Raw genomic sequence first — 27,967 nt, 5'->3', positions numbered from 1 at the left:
GGAGCGTGATCCCAGTCATTTTGAACTAGATGGACAGATGGATTTCTTGACTGGAGTTTCAGGTTGCTTGCTCTTGGCTGATATTTCTCCCCAGTGAGTCTTTTTTTTATTGTCAAAAGAAATTTAGACATTAGTAGTTGAAAAGACAGACCTTCTAAAACCATTCTCTGTTGTTCTTTGTTTCTCCTTACTCCTTCAGAGAAATGACCAAAAGTTTCTTCAATGCCCAGTTTGGGAGCTTGTTCCGCACCGACCAGAACCCCACCTACTTCCTGCGGCGCCTGTCGAGGTTTGCCGACATCTACATGGCGTCCCTGAGCTGCCTCCTGAACTATGATGTGAACCACACGTTCTACCCCAGGAGGACTCCCCTGCAGCACGAGCTCCCCGCCTGGTCGGACAGCTCCTCTGCCTTCAGAGCCCCGGCCCTGCAGGAGGCCCAGGCCAAATAGCCCCATGTGTCCACCTGTGGGAACAGCCAGACGCAGCACGTGATGGGGTTGACTTTGTGTGGGTCTGAGGGTTGCCTTCTGAAAAGATCTCCATACGCCTTTTGATATTTGTTTGGTATCTGCTGGGGAATACAACCAGGTCCAGACAGGCACTGGCAGCTATGGGTCTGGTCTTCCTGTCCTTGTAGGGCTGATGGGCAGGCTTTATTTGAAACTGTTCAGCCTTGTTTACTGAGGTTCCCAAACAGATGCCAGATCTTCTGGGATAGGCAAGACCACGTGATGCCGGTCTGTGTTCAGCTGGTTGGAACTTGTTCTCGACTCTTCCAAGGACATTTCCAGGCAGGCCTTGGGGACTGCGGGGGCATGGTGATGGGGCAAAGATAACCTGCTAGCAAGAACAGCTGATCTGTGAGCCCCTCAATGGCCCAGCGCTGCAGCATGTGGTAGCCAGTTCCTGAGGCCTGCAACCTCAGGCTGACATGCATTCCCTTGCACGATGCCAAGGGGACTCGCCTTCCCTGGGAGGATGAGTGAGAAAGGACAGGAACCCATTGTTCTGGGTTGTACTTGCTGTATCCTACGCCACGCTGGCCGGGGACCGCTGGCGAGCAGGTGAACAAGTGGTGGTGGGCCTGCAACCTGAGCTCAGGTTGGAATCTCCTTCTGCCTGGCAGGACAGTCCTCATGGAATAAGGCTGCAAGAGCAGAAGCCCAGCCTTGGCGTGAGGTCTGTGCAGGGCAGCCTGAGCGCTGGGCGTTGCAGCAGTGAGGTAGGAAGGCCTGGCTAGCTTGAGTTTTTCTCATTCTAAGCAAGACAGGCAGCCTATGTGTTGATCCTATATCATATTTCTATAAAGTACTTGAAGACTTGAGCACAGGCACGACCCCCTCTGAGTGCTGTAGGAATGAATGAATGCCTGTCCTTAACAACCCTATTTCATTGGTACTCTGCATACATGCTTGTGCTCAGATTAGCCTCTTCCATGTTGCTGGAATGCATTTTAAGCTTTTTCCATAATCTAGCAGTATTTATTTTTTTATTTTCTCTTCCTTTTTTTTTTTTTTTTGCCAGTCCTGGGGCTTGAACTCAGGGCCTAGGCACTGTTCCTGAGCTTCTTTTGCTCCATACTAGCACTCTTCCACTTGAGCCACTTTTTCGTGTACATAGTACTGAGGCTTTATACATGCTAGGCAAGCCCTCTATCACTAAGCCACATTCCTAGCCCCTGACCTTGAATTCTTGATCCTTCTGCTTCAGCCTCCTGAGTACTGAGATTACAGGTGTGCACCACCATGCCTGATGGGGCATGTGTGCTTATATGTAAAGAATGGCAGGAAGGAGGAGGCTTGTGGAGAGCGCTTGCTTCCGCAGCATTTTCATAAATGGATTATAAACAGCTATTGATGGTGCTTCCTGCGAAAATGCAGAAGTTGAAAGAGTTCTGCAGCATCTTGTTATAATGAGATAATAATAATCTCTTGTGTTTAACCATTATGGATAAAGTGCCAGTAGACACAGTTTGGCTTTGTTCTCCTGCAGTGCATGTGAACATAGGAGGGTGCAGTATGCGATACCTGTGTGGAATGAGGTGGGCCTTTTGATGTTGTTTGTTGCTAGGTGTTTAAGGGTACACTGGTGCTGTTACAGGTCTGTGATCTCTGCTCTAGAGAAGCAGTGAGGAAGTAGGTATTGTTCAAAAGAAATGCTTGATGAGTGTCTCAGAAGCGTCCTGAGTAGTTACAGGGTGTTTGAAGTAGAGCTATTTTTAGATGCCAGTTACAAGGTGTTTTGTTTACTCAAGAATGAAGTAGAACTAGTTTTAAAACCTGCTTTTGTGGATGTCTATGATAGGTGGGTGCCCTAAGCTTGTGGGGAGGAAAACATGTTTCTAGGTATAAATAATAAATTTTACAATCTATTCTTGCGTAAGAGGGGCTCAAGTCTTGGGGCCACTGAGTTTGACATGGCTGAGATCTGCCGCATGGCAGAGGCCCAGTGCATGTAGCGACAGGGGCCACCAAGTCTGTACCAGTGAAGAAGCAAACCCAAACCCCACGCGCTGGGGGTGGGTCAGGACGGGGATGTCTTCCCACTTAGAGGTGTGTCCTTGGCTGGCTCCATCAGGACAGGTGTTAGCTAATCACTGTCTTGGCCCTCCACTGTACTGGGCATCTTGCGCTTTCCAGTGAGCTCTTGGGATGCACATGGATGCAAGTGTGGGTATGAGGCCAGGAGTCTTTTCTGCTATCAAAAAAATCAAATGTCGCCAGGCGCCAGTGGCTCACGCCTGTAATCCTAGCTACTCAGGAGGCTGAGGTCTGAGGATTGCGGTTCAAAGCCAGCCTGGGCAGGAAAGTTGTGACACTCTTATCTCCAGTTAACCACCAGAAAACTGGAAGTGGGGCTGTGGCTCAAGTGGTAGAGCGCTCGCTTTGAGTTGAAGAGCTCAGGGACAGCACCCAAGCCCAGAGTTCAAGCCCCAGGACCAACAAAAAAATAAAAAGTCAACTGTAAAGCAAACAAAATTGGTTTGTACATTAAGAGTGATTTTCTAAGAATTCGTGTGGATAAAAATTCACAGTGCAGGGGGCAGCCCAGGCCAGCTTGACAGAGCAGCCAGGCTCCGGGCAGCATAGCAGGTGCTGTGGAAGGGACCTACACTGCTGATGAGGCGTTTGTAGAGGAAACTTGGCTTTTAAAGTCTTTTCCATGTTTGTTTTTAAATTCCCACTTAGCTCTGAACATGGTCCCCCGTCCCTCCCTGCTTTCCTGCCTTCCTCTCTCCCTGCCTTTCTCCCTTCCTGTCTTTCTTCTTTCTCTTCTCCTCCCACTCACCTCCCTCTCTTTTTCTGTCTTCCTCCATCTCTCTCCATCTTTCCCTTTCTCTCTGTCTTCAGCTTCATTCTCTGCTCCTACCATTAATTCCATGTAACCCAGACCACTGCTTTTGATTCTGGGCTCGTCTCAGACTAAATTACCAGTTGTTTTGACTGAACTTTCTTAATGTTTGCCAAGGAAAAAGAGAGAATAATCTTGCCTCCTACCTAATTTAGCTTTGGGTCAGATGAATGAGTGGCTTTTCCTCTCTCTTCCTCTCAGTAGGACTTTTAAGCTTTTAAGTGGTAAAGAGTGAGCTAAGCAGTTGGATTGGATTCTTCTTTGCCAGTACTCATTGGCTGCCAGAGACCCAGTCGGAGGCCCGAAGACTAAATTTGGCCAGATGCATACAGGGTTCCTTAATAGCTCTATGCAATTACTGGGGAGCCCTGTGTTACTTTCTCTTCACATCAGTTTTCCTTTGTACCTTTCCCCGCTTTGCCTTAGTATTTGGGAACTGGACTTAAAAGTTCAGCTGATTCTTGTCCCCACTGGTAGGTTAAATAAATGGAAAGCAGCAGGTAAATTTCCTCCAGAAAGGGCTCCCTAACCAGTTAGGTCGTGTTTTGAGCTTTGAACACCATTTGCTGTTGTTTTTCCTGTGGGAATGGCCAGGGCTATGTTTCGTTGTGACTTGGTTTACCACAGTAAGCTGTGGGCTGAATTGGGCCCTTCGCTGTGGTTTGCTGGCCTCTGCTCTGGTATCAGATGGGTGGTTGGTGTTGGTGGCAGTCCCTTGCTGAGAGGGTGCAGAGAGTCAGAAAGGTCTGTAGGTAAGTGTGCCATATTCCTTTAAGAGTCAGGCTGCTATTTATGACAGAGGTAAAGTGCCCTGTTTCCAGCATGTATCAAGATCACTTCCCGGTGGGTACCTGAGCTATCTCTCTTTGTACCAGCTCCTGTTGGCCACTGGGCCCAGCTGCCCAGATAACCTGTGTGGACAGAAGGACTCAACTGCCCTAACTGCTGGGCATTGGCTAACTGACCACTCACAGCCCACAGCCTTGTTCTGTGTCTCTGCCTCTTCCCAGGTCATACTCTTCCTGGGGAGGGGTAAAAGTGATATAACCTTTGCTCCTTGGAAACACAGGGCCCCACCCTACCTAACTCTGGACAGCTGTGAGAGGCTGTTGTGTGTCCTCATTGCAGCCCAGCACTGGCTTGCTTCCTTCCCTCCGCCTCCCCTCCTTGGCCTCCTCTCCATCTCCTTCCCAGGTGTTGATCCCACCAACACCCATGTACGTCCCCCAACCCCTGCGTTGCCCCCCTCCCCCCCCTCCCCTGTGAACCTTCCTGCATGCCCCTTCTGCCTCCAGGGCTGCTCTGGACAGGGCTTCCTTGCGCTTCTAGAAGTGTAGGGAGAAGTGGAGGAGGCTGTTTGCTATGTGGTGGAATGTGATGTCAAGCACGGTAAATGCAAGTTAGGTAGGCTCCCTATTTATTCTCCATGTGCATTCGCTATTTATTCTAAATGTTGATTTTTTGTGCTGATATTGAACTCATAACTAAATAAAAGTTTGAACTGTACCACCCGACTTGTTAAGTGGTTTGTTGCCTATGCTGATGTCATTGGCTAGGGCGTATTAGATTTTAGTGAGCCCACAGGGTCCTTTTCTAAACATGCCTTTCCCCAGGACTTGAGGTTATTTCTGCGAGAAGAAATAAGATTTGCACTTTAAAAAATAATAATGCATGTGGACTTAAAAAACCAACAATGCTCAGAGTGCAGCTCAGTGGTAGAGTGCAGGGGCAGTGTACAAGGCTCTGCATTCACGTTTCAGCACTGCGAAACACTGTAATGGGCTCCCCAAAGGATATTCCGAGAGAAAGGGTCCAGAGATTCGGTGAGTGCACCACCTCCAGTAGGGGCAGGTGGCCCTGGTGCAGGTCCATAGGGAGCAGCCCGCTGGGGACCAGGGAGAGGTGTGAGGCCACCTGCTTGTTTGTGGTCCGTTACCAGGAAAGCTGGGATTCAAAACTAAACAAAACAAATCCAGATGTTGTTGTTGTTGTTGTTCCTGTTCTTTCTTTTGTAAGCTGGTACTAGGGCTTGAACTTAAGGCCTCACATTTTTCGTTGGCTTTTTTGCTCAAGCCTGATGCTCTTACTACTTGAACCATTCCTCTAGTTCTGGCCTTTTTGTTATTTCACTGGAGATAAGAGTCTCACAGACTTTCCTGCCTGAGCTGGCCTCAAACCTTGATCCTCAGATCTCAGCCTCCTCAGTAACTAGGATTATAGGTGTGAGCTATTAGCACCCAGCTTGGTTTATTTTTATTTAGTTCTGTTAGGGAAAAAAAAAGTCCTAGGGGCTTTGACAAAATATGCTCACTCTACACTTTTGATTTATTTTCAATGTAATAATTACTTTTCTTTTCTTTGCTTTCTTTCCTTTTTTTTTTTTTTTCCAGTCCTGAGTCTTGAACTCAGGGCCTGCACTGTCCCTAAGCTTCTTTTGCTCAAGGCTAGCATGCTACCACTTGAGGCACAGCACCACTTCTGGATCTTTCTGTGTATGTGGTACTGAGGACTCAAACTCAGGGCTTCATGAATGCTAGGCAAGCACTCTACCAACTTAGCCACATTCCCAGCCCTGATCATTACTTTTCAATAAGATGGACAAAATAGAGTTTTATTGTAAAGGCTGGATAAGGAAAATTTATTGATGCCTAGAGAGTTATATTTTTTAATGAGTATTTTTTGGTAGTATGTTTGCATGTTTGTATGTTTTGTTTATTTGAGAGGTTTGAACTTGATATTTTATTAGCTTTTCTACCCCAGCCCATGTAACTACTCAATGTGTCTGGGCCTCACCTTTCTTCTTTAAGTGTGGTTGCATTAGTGTTTTTCAAGTTTCCCTTCCATTCCTAACCTTTCCTCCCTCTGCCCAAGGATCTCATGAATAAGTAGCATAGTTGGGCATGATAGTACATGCCTAAAATCCCAGCACTCAGGAGGCTGAGGCAGGAGAATGCAGAGTTTAAAGCCAGCCTAAGCTATATAATGCGAACCTATTTTGTCTTTTACATATAATGCCAAGTTCGTGTATAGTGTTGCACATAGTAGGACTTTTTTTAAAAAAAGGGATTAATTATATGAATTTATCACAGTTTGATCATTCATTTATCAGATGATAAGTCCCTTGTGTGTGTTACTGAGTACTGAATTCAGGGCCATGCAGTTATACTGTACTGCTTGAGCCATGCCCTAGTTTGTTTTTCAAATAGTCTTGTATTAACTTTGCCCCAGCTAACCTCAAACCAGGATCCTTTTACCTGACTCTTCAGTGGCTGGTATTACAGGTACATACCACCATACCTGGTATTGATTCTACTTCTGTCTGTTAAGAATAATGATATTATGAACATGCATATGTAGGCTTTTGTGTGGATGTTTTCATTTCTTATGGGCATATATACATAGGAGTAGGATTCCTGGGTCATTTAGTAATCCTGTATGTGGCTTTGTGGGGGAACTCCCAGTTTTCCATAGTAGCTGTACCCTGTTACATTCTTACCAGCTAAGCATGAGGGTCCCAGTTTCTCTACATACTACTAATTATAGCCTTCTTAGTGGGTGTGGCATGGCAGCTCATTGTGGGTATGTCCTTAATTTTGGTACCGGTTCTGGGGCTTGAACTCAGGGCCTCTGAGCTTTTGTGTTCAAGACTAATACCAAACCACGTGAGCCACTGCTCCACTTTTGGCTTTTTTGGGGGGTAGCTAATTGGGGATAAGAATCGCATGGACTTTCCTACCCAGGCTGGCTTTGAACTGCAGTCCTCACATCTCAGCTTCCTGAGTGACTAGGATCATAGACATGAGCTACTGGCACCTGGCTGGCTCTGTCTTTTTAAACACACAAACAAGAAAACAAAACTGAATGAAGCAAGAAGAAGTCAGCAAGCAAGATATGATGGCTAATTGAAAATTAGCTCAAACAAATGGATTTAGTTTTCAATATTTGCTCCGTTCCTGGGATGGTGTTTTTGTTCCCTGAAATGCTCACTTTGTCTTGTTGACCTTATTTATTGAGCACATTGCACGTGCCAGGCATGGTGCTGGGATATGAGGCTGAGGGAGGCCAGGCCCTCATCCTCAGGAGCTTACAATCTAGTAGGAAATAAGACAGGATCTCAGTTACTCATCATGTAGGGAAGAATGTAGAATCAGCTGAAGGTACAAAGATACACAGTAGAGGCTCAGAGGAGGGAAAAGTCCCCCTGGTAGACTTTGTAACAGCATCCCCCACTCACTCACAGAATAACTCCCAAACCAAAGAAACGAGGTACAGCTTCTGAGAGCTTCTTTGTTAAAGATGCCCCAAGACCCTACATTCGTCAGAAGCATCTGTTGCTGATGATTCACTGTGGAGCCTGGACCATGCTCTGGTGGCCCAGATGGCTGCCATGGCTGGCTGCTTCCCTCTGGCTCTCACAGTGCCCCTAAGGGGTCGCTGCTCTCTACCTGCTGTTCGTCAGCATCCTGGAAGAGACAGGGCAATGAAACAGTCACAGGGGGCACCCCAGAGCAGCAAAACACTTGCCAGGGAGCACATTTTCCCCTCCTAGGTTGAACCTTCTTTTAGCCCTCTGATCTGAGGGTTAAACCATGATTCTTCTGAGCACACAGGGTGGGTGGGAACGTTTGTCCAGGTGGCTGCTGCATGTCTGGAGGTGGGGTTGGGTGGTAGGGAGGACTGCTCATGGGGCCATGCTGGCTCTATTTGCTGTTGCCTCTGTGGTTTTCAACACAGGCTGCATAGTCTTTGCTTCCTATGGAGGTGTGAGGATGCTATTCTACATTTAGCCAGACAGGCACCCTGTGAAAGGTGGTGATTAATATGTCTATAAAAACTTCTTTCAGGCCGGGCGCTGGTGGCTCACACCTGTAATCCTAGCTACTCAGGAGGCTGAGATCTGAGGATCGCGGTTCAAAGCCAGCCCGGGCAGGAGAGACCGTGAGACTCCTATCTCCAATAAACCACCAGAAAACCAGAAGTGGTGCTGTAGCTCAAGTGGTAGAGCACTCGCCTTGAGCTGAAGAGCTGAGGGACAGCGCCCAGGCCCAGACGGCCCCACGGCCGACCAAAAAAACCAAAAAACAAAAAAACACTTCTTTCAGGTTAAGACATACATCCTGAGCCTGGCACATGGGTGGCTGGTGAGTTTTGAGGGACTGCAAATAAAAGCCACACCCCACATCCCAGCCTCCTGTCAGGTTTCCTGTTACCAAAACATGTGTGCCACCTGGTCTGAACAGGTATAGCGGAATCCTGCTTCTACAATAGTCTATCTCAGGTTCATGCACAGAGCTGATAGAGACCCCTTGGAGAAGAACACTTAGTTGAGAAGGCACAGAGCTCGTTTTCCCTCTGCTTTTTAAAGGGATGCTGGTTTTAATATAATGAGGCTTGCAGAAGTAAACTCCTATTAGTTGATACATGCAGGTTAGCTGAACTCACCCTTGAAATCTAGATCACTTCTACACAGATTTAAACAAACTGAAATTGATGATCTGGCTACTTCCCAAGGTATTGCAAAGATATTAAATCTGCTACTACAGGCAGAAAGAGCCACAGGATATTCATGCTGGTTTACTTCAGGAAAATAATGCTGATTGCATTGTTATACAAGCTTAAAAATAGTGCAAGAAATCATTTTTGTCATCTTTTGTTGCCAATTTGCCAAATTTTAGTATCTAAAATATGGCTCTGGTGGGGACTAATACAGGTGTATGCATGAGACAATCACAGCAGCTATCTGATTTGGTTAGTGTTGCATGAGGGTTAGATACACACAAGCCCAGATTCAAGTGTGTTTTCCTTGGTCCTCAGGAAGGCTGGCTGCTGAGCCAGTCAAGCTAATTAAAAAGGACATTGGCTTTCAGTTTTCTGATTGTTACAGAAGAGGAAAAATTAAGGAACTAGAGGTATGTCTCAAGTGCTGTAGCTCTAGCCTTGAGACAATAAATGAAGTGGGAATATGAGGCCCTGAGTTCAAGCCCCAGTACACACACACACACACACACACACACACACACACACACACACAAAATCTCTCTCTCTCTCTCTCTCTCTCTCTCTCTCTCTCTCTCTAATTAAGTTCATTTCCTTGGTCCAGAATAGGACTGGGGAACAGATAGAATAGAATAGTTCTCAGTTCAGAATAGGAAGGAAGGAGTGGAGTTGTGGCTCAAGTGGTAGAGGGTCAGCCTTCATCAAAAAAGCTAAGGGACAACACCCAGTTCAGGCCCTACTACTGTCATAAAAGAGGAAAGAGGAGAGGGAGGGAGAAGGAGAGAGCTCATGGGCAAATGTATCTTTCACATTCAGGGTCTCCTGCCATGGGATCCCCTAGATGGAAGTCAGAGGAGGCCCCATTTAAGCTCAAGTGTGAATTAACTCTAGAAATAAGTCCGCATTTCAGGAAGGACCAGAGCAGATTATCCACCTAGATAGATATAAAAGGCCCCATTAAAAAAAGTAGTTCTAGCCAGGTGCCCGTGGCTTAGGCCTGTAATCCTAGCTACTCAGGAGGCTGAGATCTGAATATCATGGTTCAAAGCCAGCCCGGGCACAAAAGTCCATGAGACTCTTATCTCCAATAAACCACTCAGAAAACCAGAAGTGGTGCTGTGGCTCACGTGGTAGAGTGCTTGCCTTGAGCTGAAGAGCTGAGGGACAGCGCCAAGAGTTCAAGCCCCACAATTGACATAAATAAATAAATAAATAAAATAAAATAAAATAAAATAAAAGTAGTTCCCAAAGCAAGAAGCAGTCTGCCAGAAACCTATGTGCGTATAAGTTTTAAAAAAGGCTAGCTGAAAGAAAAACCCTTCTTAGAAGGCCTTGTGTCTTGTTTTACACCTGCCACTTCATAAATGTTAGCGTTTTTAGCGGTATTTCTGCTCAAGAATGTCACTTCATTTTGTTGTGACACTCTAACTGGTCATGACATTGGGGGCAGGAAGCTCTTAGTCCTTTACTTTGATTGTGCAAGACTTCTGCTATCTCCTCAGAAGAACCCTGAGATGTACAGAATAGGTGCTTTTGGACCCACCTGAACCCCAAACCTGATGAAAGAGCCAACTCACCATGAAGGGATCGTAGGAAGGTTCTGAGGGTTCCGAGGTTGCGCTCTCATACGTGGGGTTCGAGATATTCTCAGACTGCTGCCTGCCAAAAGCTGCAACATCGATGTCCTCTTCTGACTGCAGAGAGATGAGTACAAGGACTGAGAGCCAGTACTGACCTCAGCAAGCCAGCCTCTGCCTCTGGGAATTTTGTCCTATTATATACTGGAATTTTAAGGCAGAGCCTCCTATTTGCTAGGCAAGTGCTCTACCATTGTGCCATTCCCATAGCCCTTTTGCTTTTTTTCTTTTCTTTTCTTCTAGATAGGGTCTTTTGCCCAGTCTGGGCTGGGACTGTGATCCTGTGATCACAGACTGTGATCCTTCTATTTCCATTTCTGTCCATGTAGTTATTGTAGGCTTAGACCTTAGTCCATGCTACTCCTGGGAAGAGGAAGTTTGGTTATTGGGACTGGGCCCCTGAGGGAGATATCGAAGCCCTGGCTTCTCCTCATCCTTTCTTTCTTTTGGCTTCTAGTCACCGAGGTGAGCAATTTCCCTACCACATGCTCCTGCCTTACTGCCTTACCACAGGCCCAAGGCCATGGTGCCATGGACTGAAACCTCAGAAATCAGGAGACAAATGAGTGTTTTTTTTCCATGTAAGTTGTAGTGATCTCATTTTTTTTTTAATTGTCACAGTAATGGAAAGTGACTGACACACAGGTCACTTGATGGTCAGCTTGCTGTTGACCTGAGAGGCACTCAACCATGCGAACAGAGCAGAACAAGTTCTAAGCCTCCTGCAATGTGAGGGCCTGTGGTGGTATCCAGCCTTAGGGACAAGTTCTGCAGTGCAAGTCCATCCTGGTGGATACTTGCCTGAAAAACCTTCCCAGGAGAGTGGGACTCCTCAGATGAATGGTGACTCCACGGGACTCTGGTGAATCTGTCTCAAGCCAAACCCCTGGCACAGAGGCTGCGGGTTGGGGGGGGGGTGGGAGGCAGCTTATGCCACCAGGAGCCCTTACTCCTTACCAAACTCTGCCTCAGCAAGGAAGAGAGGCTTGGATCTGCCATCGTGGGTCATGTAGGGGAAGAGACTCCACCCAGAAGGCAGGAGCCAAGGGGCAGGATGGCCACCCTTGCTGGTGTACCAAGTACTGGCTCCTGAGTGAGGCCCTGGGTCCGGAGAGGTAGCCCAGACCCCATGTGGCTTGTCCCTTCGTGAGCACACTGTGAAACGTGATCACTATTGTTGGAGGAAATGGGGTTTTTGTTTTTTTAAAGAAGCGATTAGGTTATTCAAAGAAGTGAATGCCTTGTAATAAGTTCTTACTCGTGCAGGACTAAGTGAGTTTCCACGTTGGGGTGGGGTGTCAGAAAGGGAGGTGTCTCTGCTGTTTTGCTTCTTTTGCAGCTTTCCTCCCCAGCTGGAGCAGCACAAGGCCCTGACTGGTAGCTGAGAAGATGCAAGCTCCCAGCTCCTGGACTTGTCAGACTCCTACCAGAACTGTAAGTCTAAATCTTTCTTTGTTGTTAAATACATCACCCAGCCAATCCATCACTGGGTTGATTGTAACAGCCCGGGTTACTATTACTATCTGTGAGAATAACAGGAAATGAACTAAGGCAACACCTGTGATTGTGTCCCCACTTTTCTTACCTCAAAATGCTGGAAGCCAATTGTTCTCCGGTTTAGCCGGAAGTAAGAATAGGCAGCCAGAGCAATTGCTGCCATGACCAGGATGATGGCGAAGGAAATCCCGGTTCCCAAGCCAGAGTGAGTCTGAATGCAGAAAAGAGAGAGGTCATTTTGGGAAGCAGATTCTTCCAGAGAGGTGCACTTCTGAAGTTCACCTGCTCTTGCTGATCTCAGGCATCTTGGTGTAACTGAGAGAGAAAAACTGATGGTAAGGTAATATGTATCTACCCCACTCCCCCCATTACTGGCAGGGTTGTTCTAAACCCTTTAAATGAAATAACCCCATTTAAGTGTTACAGTAGTTCAAAGACAGGGAAATTACGATTGTTTCCTTTTTTATGCTGGTAAACTGGGGTACAGAGAGGTTAGGCACTTACCCAGGATCACACAGACCTAGTCTGGCTTTGGAGCTGATGTGCCTAACTACTATGTTATGGAGCCTTCCGGCAGCTGGCAGTTTACCTCCTCCTTCCTGCTTCTGGGAAACAATTAGAATACTAACAACAACAGTGACAGCCAACTTTTGAGAGCCGTCCTATGTGCCAGGAACTTTGTATTTTATAGTTTTGGGCTCAGTTCTTTTCAAAGAAGGAGCCCCAATGTTGCTGATGAGGAAGTTGGATAGCGTAGAGTGGAGAGGCCAATGCAGAGCTCCTTTGGCTCCTTGTGGTTCCTCTTTGGCTCATCCTTCCTCAACCTGGTGGCAGGTGCTGTGTTGCAGACCAGCCAGGGTGGAGCCTCCTGAAAGCCAGCCCCCACCAGGGGGGCGGGACATTCTCTAATCCTGATAGGAGGGAGCTGGTGGAGAAGGCTTCCAGTAGCAGCTTAGACAGTAGAACTAGGTTCTTTCTGGCCCCTCACAATGAAACTTGGATACTCACTGCTGGGGCAGGAGGTGCTTTTAGAGGCTTGGAAATGACATGGATGATCCCATTGGAGGCAAAGATATCCCACTGCAAAATGGTTCTTCCATCCACAAACCGGGTCTCCTAGGGAAATGAGAAGGGAATAGCTGTACACCTGTGACCGTCCCGGCCTTCTCCCCACATGGCAGCCCTTCGGTTTGGCTTCCTTGAGGCCCGGAACCTAGGTGTCAGTCCTGTCTTCACTATCTGTTCAGCCCAGAACATGCTGGTTGTTCTTATACCTCCAACAAGTAGATCTAAGGGCAGCAGAGATCTCATTGCTGCAACCCTCTTGTAAGACACATGAGTTACTAGAAGAAAAATGGTGTGTTCAGGATCACCAAGATAGTAAGTGGTACCCCTCCGCTGAGTCATTATCATTCATTATCACCTCAGTCATTATCACTGTCATCACTACTACCATCACCATTATCATCATCATCATCACCACCATCATCACTGTCATTACCATCATCATCATCATAGTTATCACTGCCAGCCTCACCATGATCTTCACTATCATAATCACCATCACCATTGGTTAATGCCCTCATCCACACCGTCATTACCACCACCTTCATCATCACAGTCATCACTGCCATCAGCAGCAGCGATCCCCATCATCGTTAACATCATCAGCACAGTTATCATCATCATAATCACCATCAACACCGTCACTATCATCGATATCACCACTACCACCACCACCATCTCTGAGGGTTCAGAGATACCACTTAAAGATATATGTTAGGCATGTTGAATTTCTTTTCTGGTTGAAGGCACTTGAGGAATAAAAGATTCTCTGACCTCCTGCTTTCTGTCTAAAAGCAGGTCATAGAATTTACTAAGGAAGAGGGGACTCTTGCTCTCCCAGGAAGAGTAGAATGTTCTTATCACCAGTGACTAAGAACTGATGTCAGAATCTGTCTGTACAAACCATTGGTTTATACTGTGACTTCTAGGTACGGTTTTACAATTTGCTCTTAACAAACTATTTTGTAACTTCTTCACATACATTTTATTTTTGGTTGTTCATTTGTTTGAAAAGTATTTAAACTTGCTGGGCACTGGTGGCTCACAGCTGTGATCCTAGCTACTCAGGAGGCTGAGATCTGAGGATGAGAGTTCAAAGCCAGCCTGGGCAGGAAAGTGCATGAGACTCTTCTCTCCAATTAACCACCAGAAAACCAGAAGTGGCACTGTGGCTCAAAATGGTAAATCATTAGCCTTGAGTGAGAAGAGCTCAGAGACTGTGCCCAGGCCCTGAGTTCAAGCCCCATGACTGACAAAAAATATTTAAACTGTCAGTCTTAACTGCTTCTTAGGGTCTTTGTGTGTGTGTGTGTGTGTGTGTGTGTGTGTGTGTGTGTGTGTGTGTGTGTGTGTGTGTGTGTGTGTGTGTAAGGATGGCCTTATACACATAAAATACTAAGTAGATTTTGTACACTTTTCTACTGTGGATTTTTCTTATGCTAGTGTAATTTTAAGACTCAGTCATGGACTTTAAGAGTCTAGGAGGAAGGTTTCCCTGTCTACCTAGGAAGAGTAGGTCTGGGCTGAGTAACCACTGTCATTAACACCTTCATCACAATCTCCACTTAACAGATGAGGAGCACAGAGGAGTTAGATAACTGTCTTGGTTCTTCCAGCTAACAAGTGGCAGATGCATGAATTCACATCAGGTCCATTTGATTGCAAAGCTATCCTGTCAGTGTCTGGGATAGACTGACAAGCTGACAGAAACCAAGCTAGAGAACAAACAGCTTTGCTTGCAGTGGTTTAATCTCTCATTTCTCATTACCAGCTTCTGAAGCTGGGCTCCTTGCCCAGTGTAGGGACTGTTTGCCTTTATGGTTCCTATGGATTTAGAGTGTACTCTCATATAATAGTTTTCTTCCATTAGGCACCAATTGCATGCCAGGGCCTTTGGTTGTATTATATTCAGGCTGTTTTCCCAATAAGCCATGTGGAGGGCGGGCCATGTGGTGGGTTGTTCCCTGATAAATTACTCCATATTATGTAGAAGAGCTTTCAGCCTCTGCCTTGGACTCAGTGACTCTACTTTACAAAACAGCAGTTTGCTTCATTTGGAATGCAAATGCTAAGGTAGAATGTCTTTACATCTTATTTATGCAAATAAACAACCACCATCTGTCTAGTACAATCCATGCGGCTCGGACTGGTAAATGACTTATTTATGCAAATGAGATATTACTGCCTATGGAAAGCTCACCCAGAGCAGCACCTAGCAGGGATAGAAAGGCATCCACAGCCCGTCATGGGATCACCCAGTACATGCAGCACAGGATCAGCAGGTGACAAATTCCCAGCTGCGTTCCTAGGGCTGCAGCTCAGCTTGATCCTCCTGATGGATACAGCCCACTCGGTTTGTGCCTAGGTTTGTGCCTAGAACCAGCTCTGCACTTTAGTAGTCTCGTGCCAGGGTGGCTCTGTGACCCGGTTCATTATGTTGGTATGTAGCCACCTGCAGTGACTTTGCATCGGTATCAGCATTCTGTACTCTTGCCTTCAATAAGTCCCCTAAGAACCCCACAACTGCTTTAACTCTTTATGATTCAGTTGCTGGTATCTACACTTTGGACTAGAATAAAGTATCTGAAGTAAGGGGCTCCCCTTTGTAATCCTAGCTACCCAGGAGCCTGAGATTGGAGGATTTTACAATTTAAAGCCAGCTCTGACAGGCAAGTCCATGCAACTGTCATTTTCAATTAACTATCATCAAGAAGAAAAAAAAATGGAAGTAGGGGTGTGGCTCAAATGGTAGAGTGCCATCCTTGAATGATAATGCTAAGAGACAGTACCCAGGCCCAGTGTTCAAGCCCCAGTAACAGCATATACACACAAAAATCTGTCTCTGCAACATTGCTGTGCCACAAATTACTCCAAAACAGTGGCAACACAGAGATGACATATGCGCTAACCACCTGTTACATCTGATGTTGGCATGCTCTGATCTAAGACCAGTCATGAGTGACTGTAGGTTAGACCTGCACAGGGCTGCCCTAGCATGCTAGCCTGGACAGGAGAGTCTTTCTGTCACCTTATATATGATTATGTGAAACAGGATGTGTGATCTGATAGTTCATATTGCAAATTAAAATGCAAATAGAAGAGCCTGTGTTTACCAGTGGCCATAAATACCAAGTGAAGTCAGTAGTACTTTGGTCAATTGAAACCAATGAATTTGAATTTGACATAGCTGGTGAATTTATTGTTAGCCAATACACTGTGGAAAGACACAAAAGGGTCTGTCTCTGACATAGCTTGCTTATGACAGCCAAGATTTCCTACCTGTTGGAGCTGGTCCTGGCTGGTAGTGACGAGTAGCTGGCTTCCCAGCCTTGTCTGCAGGATGGTACCATTGACAAGGTCATTGTAGAACGTGATGTTGACATTGGCCAGGTGGTGCTCAATGTCCCGCCCAGACAGCGTCTGAGAGGAGAGGAGAAATGTAAGAATGTTTGGTGTGTGTATTTTGAGGCTGAAAAATACCAAATTTTTCTTGGGCATTGTTAGGCCTTGCAAAAGCTCCCCTGTAGCTAGCATGTGGGGCTGACTATCATCTGTATTGTCTAAAGCAAAGCTTTTTGGTGCTTCCCTAGGAAGAGTAGGTCCTGGCTGAGTACCAGGCAGACAGACCCTCAGATAGCTGGCTAGGGCCTGGGAAGTTGGAATAAATCCTGTTCTGTCTGCCACCTCAAGGGTGATGTCAGTGGACTGACGGTATCAGTGACCCCTGTTCTTTACCCTTTCATTCTCTCCCCTGCCCACGTAACTCTGCTTCCTACTCTTATATTAATATATATATATATATTTAAAATTTTTCTTTGAGTAATTGTATAGAGGAGTTGCCACTCAACAGAGCAGTGTCTGACTACAATGCCTCTTGATCAGTGTCACCCTTTTAACATTCTCACCCACCCCTCCCAACGCCATCCTCCTCTCTCCCTTTTCTTAATTTGTAGGTTCTGTATTCAGTGTTCGTCATGTAACAAAGCTATTTATGTATACAGTGCATCTTGATCTGTGCCATCCCTTCAACATCTCCATCCTCCACCCCCTTTGCCCTTACTCTTCCCAGTTCTGTGGTGTATACCGTGCATTCTCGTGTGCCTTCTAGCCACTTCCCCTGCTCATTCTTCTGCCCCTCTCCTCTTGTCCCACCTCCCTGGCAGGTATGCACCCTACTCTCACTCTGACTTAGTCATGCGACCTGTTTGTTGGTCAGTGGCATGTTAGCAAACATGACCAGAGGTTTGAAAAGCACAAGTGAGATTTGAGTTTGCATTTGCCACTCTTGCTCCTGGCCATCTTCATGAGAACGTGCCTGGGCTAGCCTGCTGGGGCCTAAGAGCCCCGTGGCGCTGACCCACCAAGACTCCAAGGCTGGTCTCAGATTGGAACGTGCCTAGACCAGAAGTAACAGCTGGTTGGCCGATATGTGAACAATGAAATTGTGTGGCCACTGCATTCGGGGGTCATTAGTGACGCAGCATGGTGGTGGTGCTGGGGAACTCATCCCAGCGTGAAGTGTGGGCACTGGTGGACTTGACTCACCTCATTTTCCTGCAGCCCGCTGTTTTGTGGTACAAAGAGGGTGCTGTGGATGGATAGGTCTGTCAGGTGTTTCAGAAATGCCTGGCCTTTGGCTGAGCTGTTGGAATAAGCCAGCACTTTCTGGAGAGAAGAAGGAAGCTGTCAGCGAGACCAGCCCTAGTGTGTGAGCTGGGGTAGAGTGGAAATTAGGCAGTGCCCCCCACATTATAGAGATCAATCATTTTCAGGCTCAGTGACTTGGCTTTAGGAAACATCAGTTTGCTTCATTTTGAGTGTAATGGCGGAAGCAGAATGACTCTATATCTTGTTTGTACAAGTAAACAGCCGCCATCTGTCCAGTATGAACCGTAAGGGACTTATTTATGCAAATAGAACATTACCACCTATGAACAGCACATCACTACCTGGGCATATCAAACTCATTATCAGGAAATCAGGTGGTGAGCTTATGAAACACACCTGACCAACCTTCTCACCCACATCATCTTAAAGGAGGAGTGTTAGGTTCTAACACTCCTAAGGCACACTCCTAGAGTACCTAATACTGGCTTACAGGAAATCTAGGAACTGCCGTCAGATCATGGGTTTGAATCCCAACTCTGTGCTTGGGGTTTCAGCTCAGCATCACCCCCGCTTAACAAGACCCACTAGAACCAGTTCTGCACCTAGAACTGGCGTCGTGTCTGGAAGCAGCTCTGTGCTGTGGCAGCTAGTGTCAGATCAGCTCTGCAATTGGCTTCATTATGCTCCATCTGTATCCGCTCTCAGCTCTTGCCATTTAAAAGACGCTTATAAACCCTGCAACTGCTGCAACCCTTTCCTAGGCATTTGTGTAAAGTAGAACGTGTGGTCTGAGAGTCAATATCAGTGCTTAACTTGAAATAGAAGAAACCGTGTTTGCCAATAGCCCGAATACCAGGTGAAAACAGTAGAACTTGGCAAAATGAAGCCAGCAAAACTGACCTCACCTGTGAATTTCTTGTTATTCAACGCATGCTGGCATTGTGAGAAGATGCAAACATGTTTGCTTAGGTTTCTCACATAGCTTACTCGTGACAAGTGTCTGGAAAGGCTCATGGGAATTTGTGATTTTAGCCTCAAGTCTTTGCTGTTTCTTCTTGCTGTCTCTTGGGAGAGTTTTAGGAGGCCTTTTCCTTTCCTTGAAGAATCCTATGGTCCTAGACCATTCTCAGCTTGATGGATTTGTTTGTTTCTCTCCACTCCCAGCTTGACATGTTCTTTTTCCACTCTAGTATGTATTTGTTTGTTCTGTTTATGATCTGTTTTGTTCCCTGATACACCTCATCACCTAGTAAGTACTTGGTAAACATTTAGTGAACACGTTTGAAGTTCTACTCTTTCCTTGCACGGACAGACAGGGCCACCGAGGCCCAGTTCTAGAAGGTAAGTAATTTACTAGAATTGTGTTCTAATACTGCCTTCGCTCTGAAATGCTGTCATAAGCCAAGCAGCAGACATGTTGGTTTTAGCGTTTATCTTTGGTATATTCATGGAGACTTGGGATTTTTACACTTAAGTGGCTGCCTCTCCTTTGTAGAAAAAAGGGTTTGTACTTTGGAGTCCTTGGCACCCCTTGTGTCCTGGTCCTACCAGCCCTGCTCTGATGACCAGCATCCTCTTCTCCTGGGATGACTGGCCATTCTGCTAGGGATAGTGGCTCAGGCACTGGCTGCCTCCGTTCCTCCCCATAAAAGATGACAAGGAGGCTGGCACCAGGTAGGTTTGGATTTGAGCCCCATCTGGGATATTAGGCTGCATCCGTGACCTTTCTAAGCCTCAGTTTCTTCATCTAAAACACTGGGAATGATAGAAGTTACCATATACATTTGCATACTTCTAGCAAAGTATTTGTTGGGTAGCTATTAGTGCAGTGTTCTGTCTGAGATGTTGGAGAAACAGTGGCGGTGAAGGCAGGGAAATTTCTTATGGAGCTTTTATAGTCCATTGCCCAAAGGAAATGGCCTTGAAAGGGCTCAGCACAGAGCCCAGGGCAAGGTGTAAAGCTCAGGAAATGTTAGCTGTCATTAATTATTATTTGTTTGTTTCTGTGATTAGTCAAATGGAGCTTTCTCTTCATGGGACATAACTTGGAGATTATTGATGTGCTTCAGGCTGGCTGTCTCTATGTTACTTTGACTGTCTGGGTGATCACCTGGTAGACCTAGCTAACCATGTCTACCCTGCCCATGAAAACAGAACATTCACAGCCAGGCTAGAAACTCTAGCTGCAAGCCCAAGTCACAAGACCAGCCAACATCATTGCAGAATTTTCTCTATGTGGACCACATGGTCTAAGTGCTTCATACAGGTCAACTCATTTAACAATCACAATAACCCTATGTGGCTAGTGCTGTTATTTTACAGATGAGAAAACAGATTCAGGGAGGAAGCCCTGTGCTTAAAGTTGGGCAACAGATGAATGGCAAAGCCAGGGCTCAGATTCAAACGAGGTGAGCTGTGAGCCTCTGGCTTCCTTTAACACCCCTTTAACAGCAGTTCAGAACCAACCCTCTAGGCTCAATACAGAAGCAAGAGATGTGATCATACCGTCAAGAAGTTCGTGAGCGAGGGGAAGGTCATCAGGACCTGCAGTAGGTTCCCACTGCAGGAGAAGCCATCTCCCACATAGCCCTCCTTGCAGGTGCAGTTGACATCTGGGAAACAGAGGCACATAAGCTCCCACCTTAGTGAGTCAGGGGCCTGGGCCACTCTGCTCACCCATTGGCAGCCCAGCCTGAGGATGGCTCAGCCCCTGCATGGCCTTCAGCCTGAAGTGTAGCCCCGGGATGGTTACCTTTCATCCGATAGCAGAAGACATCCCACATTTCACTCTTGTTGACCCTGGGACCGTAATCCACTATCCCAACAAAACCAGAGCCGCATTTCTTGGAGGCATAGGCCGTGGGATAGGCCACCCACCCACTGTCTAGCCAGCCAGCTGAACAGAGGTGATAGCTGGCCTGCAAGGGACACAGACACAAATACAGATGAGCTGAACTTTCATGTTTGCTGTGGAATCACTGGGCTAGTTCCTCATTCTCCAATCTAACCGGAAGCTCCAAAGAGCCAAGTCCCATTTTGCCTGTTGTCCTCCTGTGCCTAGAACACACTAGGTGGTCACACCATTTTTTTTTTTTAATGGCACCATGGAATGCATGACTACAGAGCCCTTTGTTTCTTGTAGATATCCAAGTCCTTCATATGCTCTCCTCTGGGCTCTTGAGAAAGATTGGTTATTAGTCACTTATTTATAAACCTCTAGGACAAACTCTTCTGCTCATGAGATAACAAAACTTCAATTGGTGCTAGAACTCTAATGTATCATTGTTGCCATTTTTTTTTCCATGAACATCATTGTCACCATTGTCACCATTACCATCATCATTACCATCACCACTGTTACCACCACCACTGTCATCCTGACCTTTAGTAGTGTATTTGGATCCAGGTTCTCTTGCAAGGGCTTTTTCTGTGTCAATATGTTTTACCATCACATCGACTCTATGAGGTTGGAAATTCTTTTTTTTTTTTTGAGGTTGGAAATTCTTATCATATAATTGAGATAACTGAAGTAATTGAGACAAAGAGAAGGTAAGCAACTTGTTAAAAAAAATGCAGGTCAGCAAGTAGCAGATTCAAACCAAGCCAGCTTATTCCAGATCAGTTATCTTAATAAAACTTGATTAGTGAGTTCCTGCTCACATTTTGGGCCGTGGGATCTTGTGAAAATTAGATTGGTCACCTCTTAGCTGAGTGACACTGGCTATTTAACCTTAGAAATTCTTATTTTCTCTGTCTGACAAATGAGGGCAGTGAGTCTTACCCACAGGGCTGTCATGAGGATGGATAGTCATGTCAATGAAGCACCTTACCCAGGGCCTGCTACGCAGCAAAAGCCTGGCACTGAACATGGTGAATTATTATTATTGCTCCATGAGCTTCCTGGACTTAACTCCGGGAAGGCATAAAGCTTTCTCCCCCATCTTAAGAAGAGGCTCCCTCCACTGTCTGTGTACCAGGGACTCACCTTCTGGGCATAGGAGAGCTGGGCATAGGTGGCCAGGGCTGCGGCTTCATTGGCACAGGCCTCTTTAGCCTTGTCAAAGGTCAACTTGTATTGGCCCAGTGGGGACCGGAGATGGAACACCCCAACAGTGGTGTCTGGAGAGGAGGGAGAGGAATCACCTATTAGCTCACATAGTTGGCAGTGCTTCCAAACAAAGGATTTCAAGATTCATAGAGGAATCCGGCCAGTGAATGCTCCACCAGCTGTGTGGATTTCCTCTGGTGAATGAGCTATGAGAACAGGCTGGACTGACTAGATGAACTGAGTTACTGTAAAGAAAACACCAAATGCTTCCTGACTTCACACTCCTACTCACCTGATCCAAGGTGCTCACTTCTATGCAGCTACTAGCTGCCTATAAAATCTCTCTACCTGGAAGTTCTGCCATTAATGTGGATGTAACATGTCCCTAATCAGGCTGTCTTGTCCAATCATTCTGGCCCAGCAGCACTGGTGTGTTGGCTCTTTCAGGATGGAAACCTTGGCTGATGGGGGAGGGGAGCCTTTCCTTTTGTTTAGGCTTCTGTCCATTGTTTTTTTCCTCCCTCATCTCCATCCCCTGCTTAGTACAGAACCCGATACCATGTGGTCACAGCCTTGATACCACGCCCTGCCTCTTCCCACCATCTCATCCTTCCCTCAGCAACTCTGTTTGGCCTAGTTCCAGCATCTATAAGGTCTCTACTGTAGCCCCTGGCCTCCCTCTAATGCCTTCTGGACTTCCTTTTCTTGCCTTGAGACTTTTCCTTTTCTGATTTTTAAAAAAAATTTGTCATGACAAAGTATGTCATCATTTTAAGTGTATAACTCTGTGTGTGTGTGCGCGCACGTGCATGCACACACTGGAGCGTGAACTCTTTTTTTGGGGGGGGGGTCCGGTTGTGAGGCCTGAACTCTGGGCCTGGGCGCTGCCCCTCAGCTCTTCAGCTCAAGGCTAGCGCTCTACCACTTGAGCCACAGGCTCACTTCCGGCTTTTTTCTTTTTGCTTATGTGATGCTGAGGAATTGAACCCAGGGCCTCAGGCATGCAAGGCAAGTGCTCTACCACTGAGCCACCTTCCCAGCCCCTCCTTCAGATTATTCTGCTCAAGGCTTGCCCCACTTGAGCTATACTTCCAATTTCTGTTTTTTTTTTTTTACATTAGATATCACTTTTTAATATCTTACTTGCTAACATTTTATCCCTGGGAATGTTTATTAGTGTTTTACATAATGAATACTTGATTAGATTTATTATGCTTGTTGTTTTCTCTCCTTACACTGCTTCTTTCATCCCACTCCTTCATTAACATAAATGTCTAACCTTCTTCCTGAAATTGTCTCTTAATCATTCTTAATTTCTGCTTTTTTTATTTTCCTGCTTGCTAATTGGTGACAAAAGTCTTCCCATCTCTTCTGTCCTGGCTAGCTTCAAACCATAACCCTCAGATCTTAGCCTCTTCAGTAGCTAGGATTACAGGTGTGAGCCACCACTAGTGGCTAGCCAAGTATATAACTCTTAACTATATGTATACAGTTGGATGGCCACTACACTGCCCATTTCTAGTACATCACCATCATCCCAAACGGAAACTCTGTGCCCATTAGACAATACTTTCCCAATCTCCCTCTGTCCCCTGTCCTTCTATTCCATTTTCTGTCCCTGTCTATTCCATCACATGCTGAGCCATGTAGTGTCTGGTTCATTTCTCTTAGTACATTGTTTGCAAGGGTGAACCATGCTGCAGTGTGTATTTCAAATCCTCTCAAGGCTGAATAATATTCCATTGTGTGGATGTACTGAATTTTGTTTATCCACAGAGAGGCCCTGGGTTGTTTTTATCTTTTTGCTATTGTGAATAAATCTGGTGTGAATGTAAGTTCACACATATCTGAGTTCCTTTTTTGAATTCTCTGACTATTCTTGCCTTTTCATTTCAACTGCCACGAGCATGCAACACATTTCTGACTTCTGTCTTACAACTTTTCCCCCTCTTTGTCTTTTAAAAAAGTCTCTTGGGGCTGGGAAGGTGGCTCAGTGGTAGAGTGCTTGCCTTGCATGCCTGAGGCCCTGGGTTCGATTCCTCAGCACCACATAAAGCAAAAAGAAAAAAGCCGGAAGTGGCGCTGTGGCTCAAGTGGTAGAGCGCTAGCCTTGAGCTGAAGAGCTGAGGGACAGCACCCAGGCCCAGAGTTCAGGCCCCACGACCGGACCCCAAAAAAAAAAATAAAAAAAAAAAATAAAAAAGTCTCTTAACTACCCAGGGACTCTGGGAGGAATGTTCTTCCATGCTCTCTGTATGTTTTCTCAGTATACTTCCTCTAGTTCATCCTGGAAGGGTTTGAGATGTGTCACAGAGTTAAGTCATTAGTTGTTATTGAGATATGACCATACCTAAAGAACAAGGCCAAGTCCACTCAGAGATCCCTACAAATACTGGCTGGCCACACAGGACCGTGCCCCAAGATGCTTTCAAAGTCTCTGAAGTTTATCTTGGGTCTGGCTCTGGATCCCTTAGAGCTTTCTTTCATCTGTCTCCTGGGCCTCTGCATTTCCATGTGAGGCCTTGTGCCTTTCTTGTGTTTATTATAAGCCATCTATACCATCATTGGGAAGATGTGGACATATGCCAATCAATACGTAACCATCCTGACAATGGTTAAAAAATTGCTTCTGCAGTGACTCTGAAATAGCCAGAGCTGTGCTTCCTGGATTTACATGAATTTCCAGCCAATAGCAGTAAGGCTGGTTGCTAAGCAATAGGATTAAAGCAAGCAGGGAGCAAACTCATGACAGACACCCTCTGAACTCCTAACAGCTCAAGGATCCACTGGGAGTTGCCTGTGCCTCTCAGCTCCCTCCTTGGTCTGTGCAATGCAGAGACTCCTGGGCTCAGTGTTGTTTTGTCTTGCTCTCTCTTCTTGCACAGGCCCTTTCCCCAAGAAAGGTGCTTTGTCCCAGCCACACTGACCCTGGAAGTGGAGGTCGGCACAGTGGGCGTCTGCGTGGCACTGCCCATTGTCCTGTAAGCAGCGGTCCAGGGGCAATTGCTCTGGCTCACAGTTCAGCCCGTCTCCCACGTAGTGGTCCTTACATCGACACTTGTGCCTGCCCTGTGGGAAGAAGGTGGGGGGAAAGATGGAAAAACCTTCTCCATGGTCCTGAGTGCTAGGAAGATGTCCACTCAGCATGGAAGGGGTTTTGAAGGACCAAGCAAAGCACCCCTGTCTGCTCAGTGGGAATGAAATGACATCCTTGTCTTGCTTTTGCAAGATGATGAAACATGGGCATCCATTTTTCCTTTTTGTTCATGGGGCTTGAACTTGGACCCTGAGCGCTGTCCCTGAGCTGTTTTTTTGTTCAAGACTAGCGTTCTACACTTTGAACCACAGCTCCACCTGGTGGTTAATTGGATATAAGAGTCTTATGGACTTTCCTGCTCTGGCTATCTTTAAACTGCATTCCAGAGATCTCAGCATCCTGGGTAACTAGGATTATAAGCATGTGCCACTAGCAACGGACTAGGTGAATCCTTTTATCTCAGCACGAGTCGTTCTCCTCCTCAGAGGGCCTCTCCCTGAGCCCCACCCACACGAGCTCCCAAGGTTTCTGCTCTGCACAGTTCTTCAGTCCTCCTGATTCTGTATTGAGCACCACCCTTTCTCTCTACTCACCCAGGTCTGTTTGTCTTCTCATTGCAGAATCGCTGGCAACTGCAACAGCCTATGACAAGTGCTCCTCCACCACTGGTTGGGTCAATGAATGACCCCATTTAACCCCCCACAATGACCCTATGATATCTGCATTATTACTAGGCCCACTTTACAAATAAAGACACTGAGGCTCAGAGACATTAAGTAGCCAAGCCCAGGCCAAACAGTCCCTAAAAGCTCAGTCTCAAAGGCAGCCTAACTCTAGGTCCTTGTTTGCACAATAACAAATATTGTCTTCTACCACCTGCTCTTCCCACCAGGGAAATAGGGACCTGATCTTATTCTAGAAAAATGCAGAGTGTGGGCTGGGAATGTGGCTTAGTAGTAGAGTGCTTGTTTAGCACACATAAAGCCCCGATTCACAAACTGAAAAAGCCGGAAGTTATGCTGTGGCTCAAGTGGTTGAGTGCTAGTCCTGAGCAAAAGAAGCTCAGGGACAGTGCCCAGGCCTGAGTTCAGGTCCAGGACTGGTAAAAAAAAAAAAAAAAAAGCAGAGTGCCACCTCTTATGCCTCTTATATGTTTTTTTGTTTTAATGAACTTTAGATTTTCAGTAATTTTTTTCTTTTTCTTTTATTGTCTATACCAGGGTTTGAATTCGGAGCCTCATGTTTGCTCGACTTGCTTGCTCAGATAGTGCTCTACCACTTGAGGCATACCCCAGCCTTGTTTTTGCTGGTTATTTTGGAAATGGAATCTCGTGGTTTTTTTTTTTTTCCCTAAGAATTTTAGATTTATAGGAAAGGTGCACAGGTAGAGTTACCATCTATAAACTCCCTAGTGGTAATATCTAGGGAGTAATCTGTCAAAAACTAAGAAATTTATGTTGGTATATTCCTAACGATAATAGAATTGAGAGGGGTCCTACCCATTTTCCCACTATACAACACTGCATTTAGATGACTGATTTTAAATAAGAAACAGATGGAAGCGGGTGTGAGGGTGGGAGACAGCACTGGACAGACCAAAGGGTAAGCTGAGGCCACTCGGGTGCAGAAGCAAGGCCGAGCCAGGCACAAGGGGGGCTGTGCTGTCCAAGTGTCCCTGGGGAGCTGCGACTCACCCGGCCAATCATAGTGCAGATGGCATGCTCGTGACATCCCCCATTGAGGCCGTCGGCACAGGAATCGATCTCTAGGCAGGTGTAGCCATCTCCCCGGAAGCCCGTGGGGCAGCTGCAGGAGACCGTGGTGTTCTTCTGGGAGCACTTGGCGACCTTTGCACAGCCCCCGTTGTTCTGTTTGCAGAAGTCCACCGCTGCAAGAAAGGCGAGTGAGGACTCTGTGTGCCTGGGTCTGTGCAATGGGGGCTGGAGAGCAGGGACCTCAATCTACCCTGCACTGTTGTGTTGAGGACTCCATGTCTTCACACGTGTATTCTCCAGGTCCTGTGTGCAAAGCCTTTGTGACACCCTCCTAGACTAGGCCCTCTCTGTCTACCTCCATCCCTCTGTGTCACCTACCTCTAGGTTTACTTTGGTGCTATGTTTCAGAATGAGTGTGTGTGTGTGTGTGTGTGTGTGTGTGTGTGTGTGTGTGTGTGTGTGTGTGCATGTGCACATGCATGCATGCCAGTTCTGGGGTTTGAACTCAGGACTTGGGTGTTGTCCCTGAGCTGCTTTTGCTCAAGGTTAGTGCTCTACCACTTAAGCCAGACCTTTACTTCTGGCTTTTTTGTTTTGTTTTGTTTTGGTAGTTTATTAGAGAGAAGAATCTCAAAAACTTTCTTGCCTGGGCTGGCTTCAAATTGCAATCCTCAGATCTTAGCCTCCTGAGTAACTAGGATTATAGGCGTGAGCTACCAGCACCTGGCTGTTTGAGCTTCTAAGATTAGCACAAACTCCTCTGTGTGTGTGTGTGTGTGTGTGTGTGTGTGTGTGTGTGTGTGTGTGTGTGTGTGTGTGTGTGTGTGTGTGTGTGTGTGTGTGTGTGTGTGTGTGTGTGTGTGTGTGTGTGTGATAATGCCTTGTAGCAGAACAGTGGGAATAAAGATCTAATGTTCATAAAGATAGTCTAGATCTCATAGAAATCACTGCAAAGAACATGTGGCTAAGACATGTGCTTTTGTTGTAGGCTGCCCAATAAAAGGCTGCCTTCCCTACCTCCCTGTAGCTTGGTGTGGCTGATGAGTGCCAGCCAGTAGGATGGGAGCAGACCTGATATTTAGCACCAATTAGATTGTGTTCTTTTTTTTTTGTCGTGGGGCTTGAACTCTGGGCCTGGGCGCTGTCTCTCAGGTCTTTAGCTCAAGGCTAGTGCTCTACCATTAGAGCCACAGCACCACTACCCATTTTCTGGTGGTTAACTGGAGATAAGAGTCTCACGGACTTTCCTGCCTGGGCTGGCTTTGAACTCCGATCCTCAAATCTCAGCCTCCTTAGTAGCTAGGATTACACACGTGAGCCACCGATGCCTGGCAGTAGAGTGTGTTCTTAAAGGGATGAGGTTTGTCTCCTTTTTCTCCCTCCATCTGCTGCTTGGGTTTTGCTATGATGGGAGCTATCTTCACCACTCCAGTGAAAGATAGGAGAAATGGGGGCCCCAGATGATCTTTCAGAGTGAAGCTGTGTTAGTCCTGAAGATTTCTCTCTAAAC

At 46.4% G+C, this 27,967-nt stretch overlaps 2 protein-coding genes across 3 annotated transcripts in view; one reads left to right on the top strand and one right to left on the bottom strand.

Annotated features, from left to right (window-relative positions):
- The window catches only part of Nt5dc3 (5'-nucleotidase domain containing 3), a 56,508-nt gene extending 51,648 nt beyond the window's left edge, over window positions 1-4,860 (top strand). For both annotated transcript variants that reach the window (XM_069991543.1, XM_069991552.1), the window contains one exon: window positions 200-4,860. In XM_069991543.1, coding sequence (XP_069847644.1) covers window positions 200-452 — 253 coding nt within the window. In that variant the 3' untranslated portion in view covers window positions 453-4,860. The remainder of the gene's footprint in view (window positions 1-199) is intronic.
- Window positions 4,861-6,006: 1,146 nt separating this feature from the next.
- The window catches only part of Stab2 (stabilin 2), a 134,867-nt gene continuing 112,906 nt past the window's right edge, over window positions 6,007-27,967 (bottom strand). The window contains exons 59-69 of the mRNA XM_069991529.1: window positions 26,437-26,630; window positions 24,633-24,774; window positions 21,643-21,776; window positions 20,410-20,575; window positions 20,163-20,269; window positions 17,595-17,714; window positions 16,329-16,469; window positions 12,993-13,100; window positions 12,073-12,195; window positions 10,428-10,544; window positions 6,007-7,817 (exon numbers count right to left, since the gene is read on the bottom strand). Coding sequence (XP_069847630.1) covers window positions 7,767-7,817; window positions 10,428-10,544; window positions 12,073-12,195; window positions 12,993-13,100; window positions 16,329-16,469; window positions 17,595-17,714; window positions 20,163-20,269; window positions 20,410-20,575; window positions 21,643-21,776; window positions 24,633-24,774; window positions 26,437-26,630 — 1,403 coding nt within the window. The 3' untranslated portion in view covers window positions 6,007-7,766. The remainder of the gene's footprint in view (window positions 7,818-10,427; window positions 10,545-12,072; window positions 12,196-12,992; window positions 13,101-16,328; window positions 16,470-17,594; window positions 17,715-20,162; window positions 20,270-20,409; window positions 20,576-21,642; window positions 21,777-24,632; window positions 24,775-26,436; window positions 26,631-27,967) is intronic.

Source organism: Dipodomys merriami, unplaced genomic scaffold (genome assembly GCF_024711535.1).
Source record: "Dipodomys merriami isolate MVZ:Mamm:240054 unplaced genomic scaffold, mDipMer1.0.p SCAF_10, whole genome shotgun sequence".
NCBI lineage: Eukaryota > Metazoa > Chordata > Mammalia > Rodentia > Heteromyidae > Dipodomys > Dipodomys merriami.
Note: the sequence above shows the minus strand (reverse complement) of the source record. Positions and strands in the feature narration are given on the sequence as shown.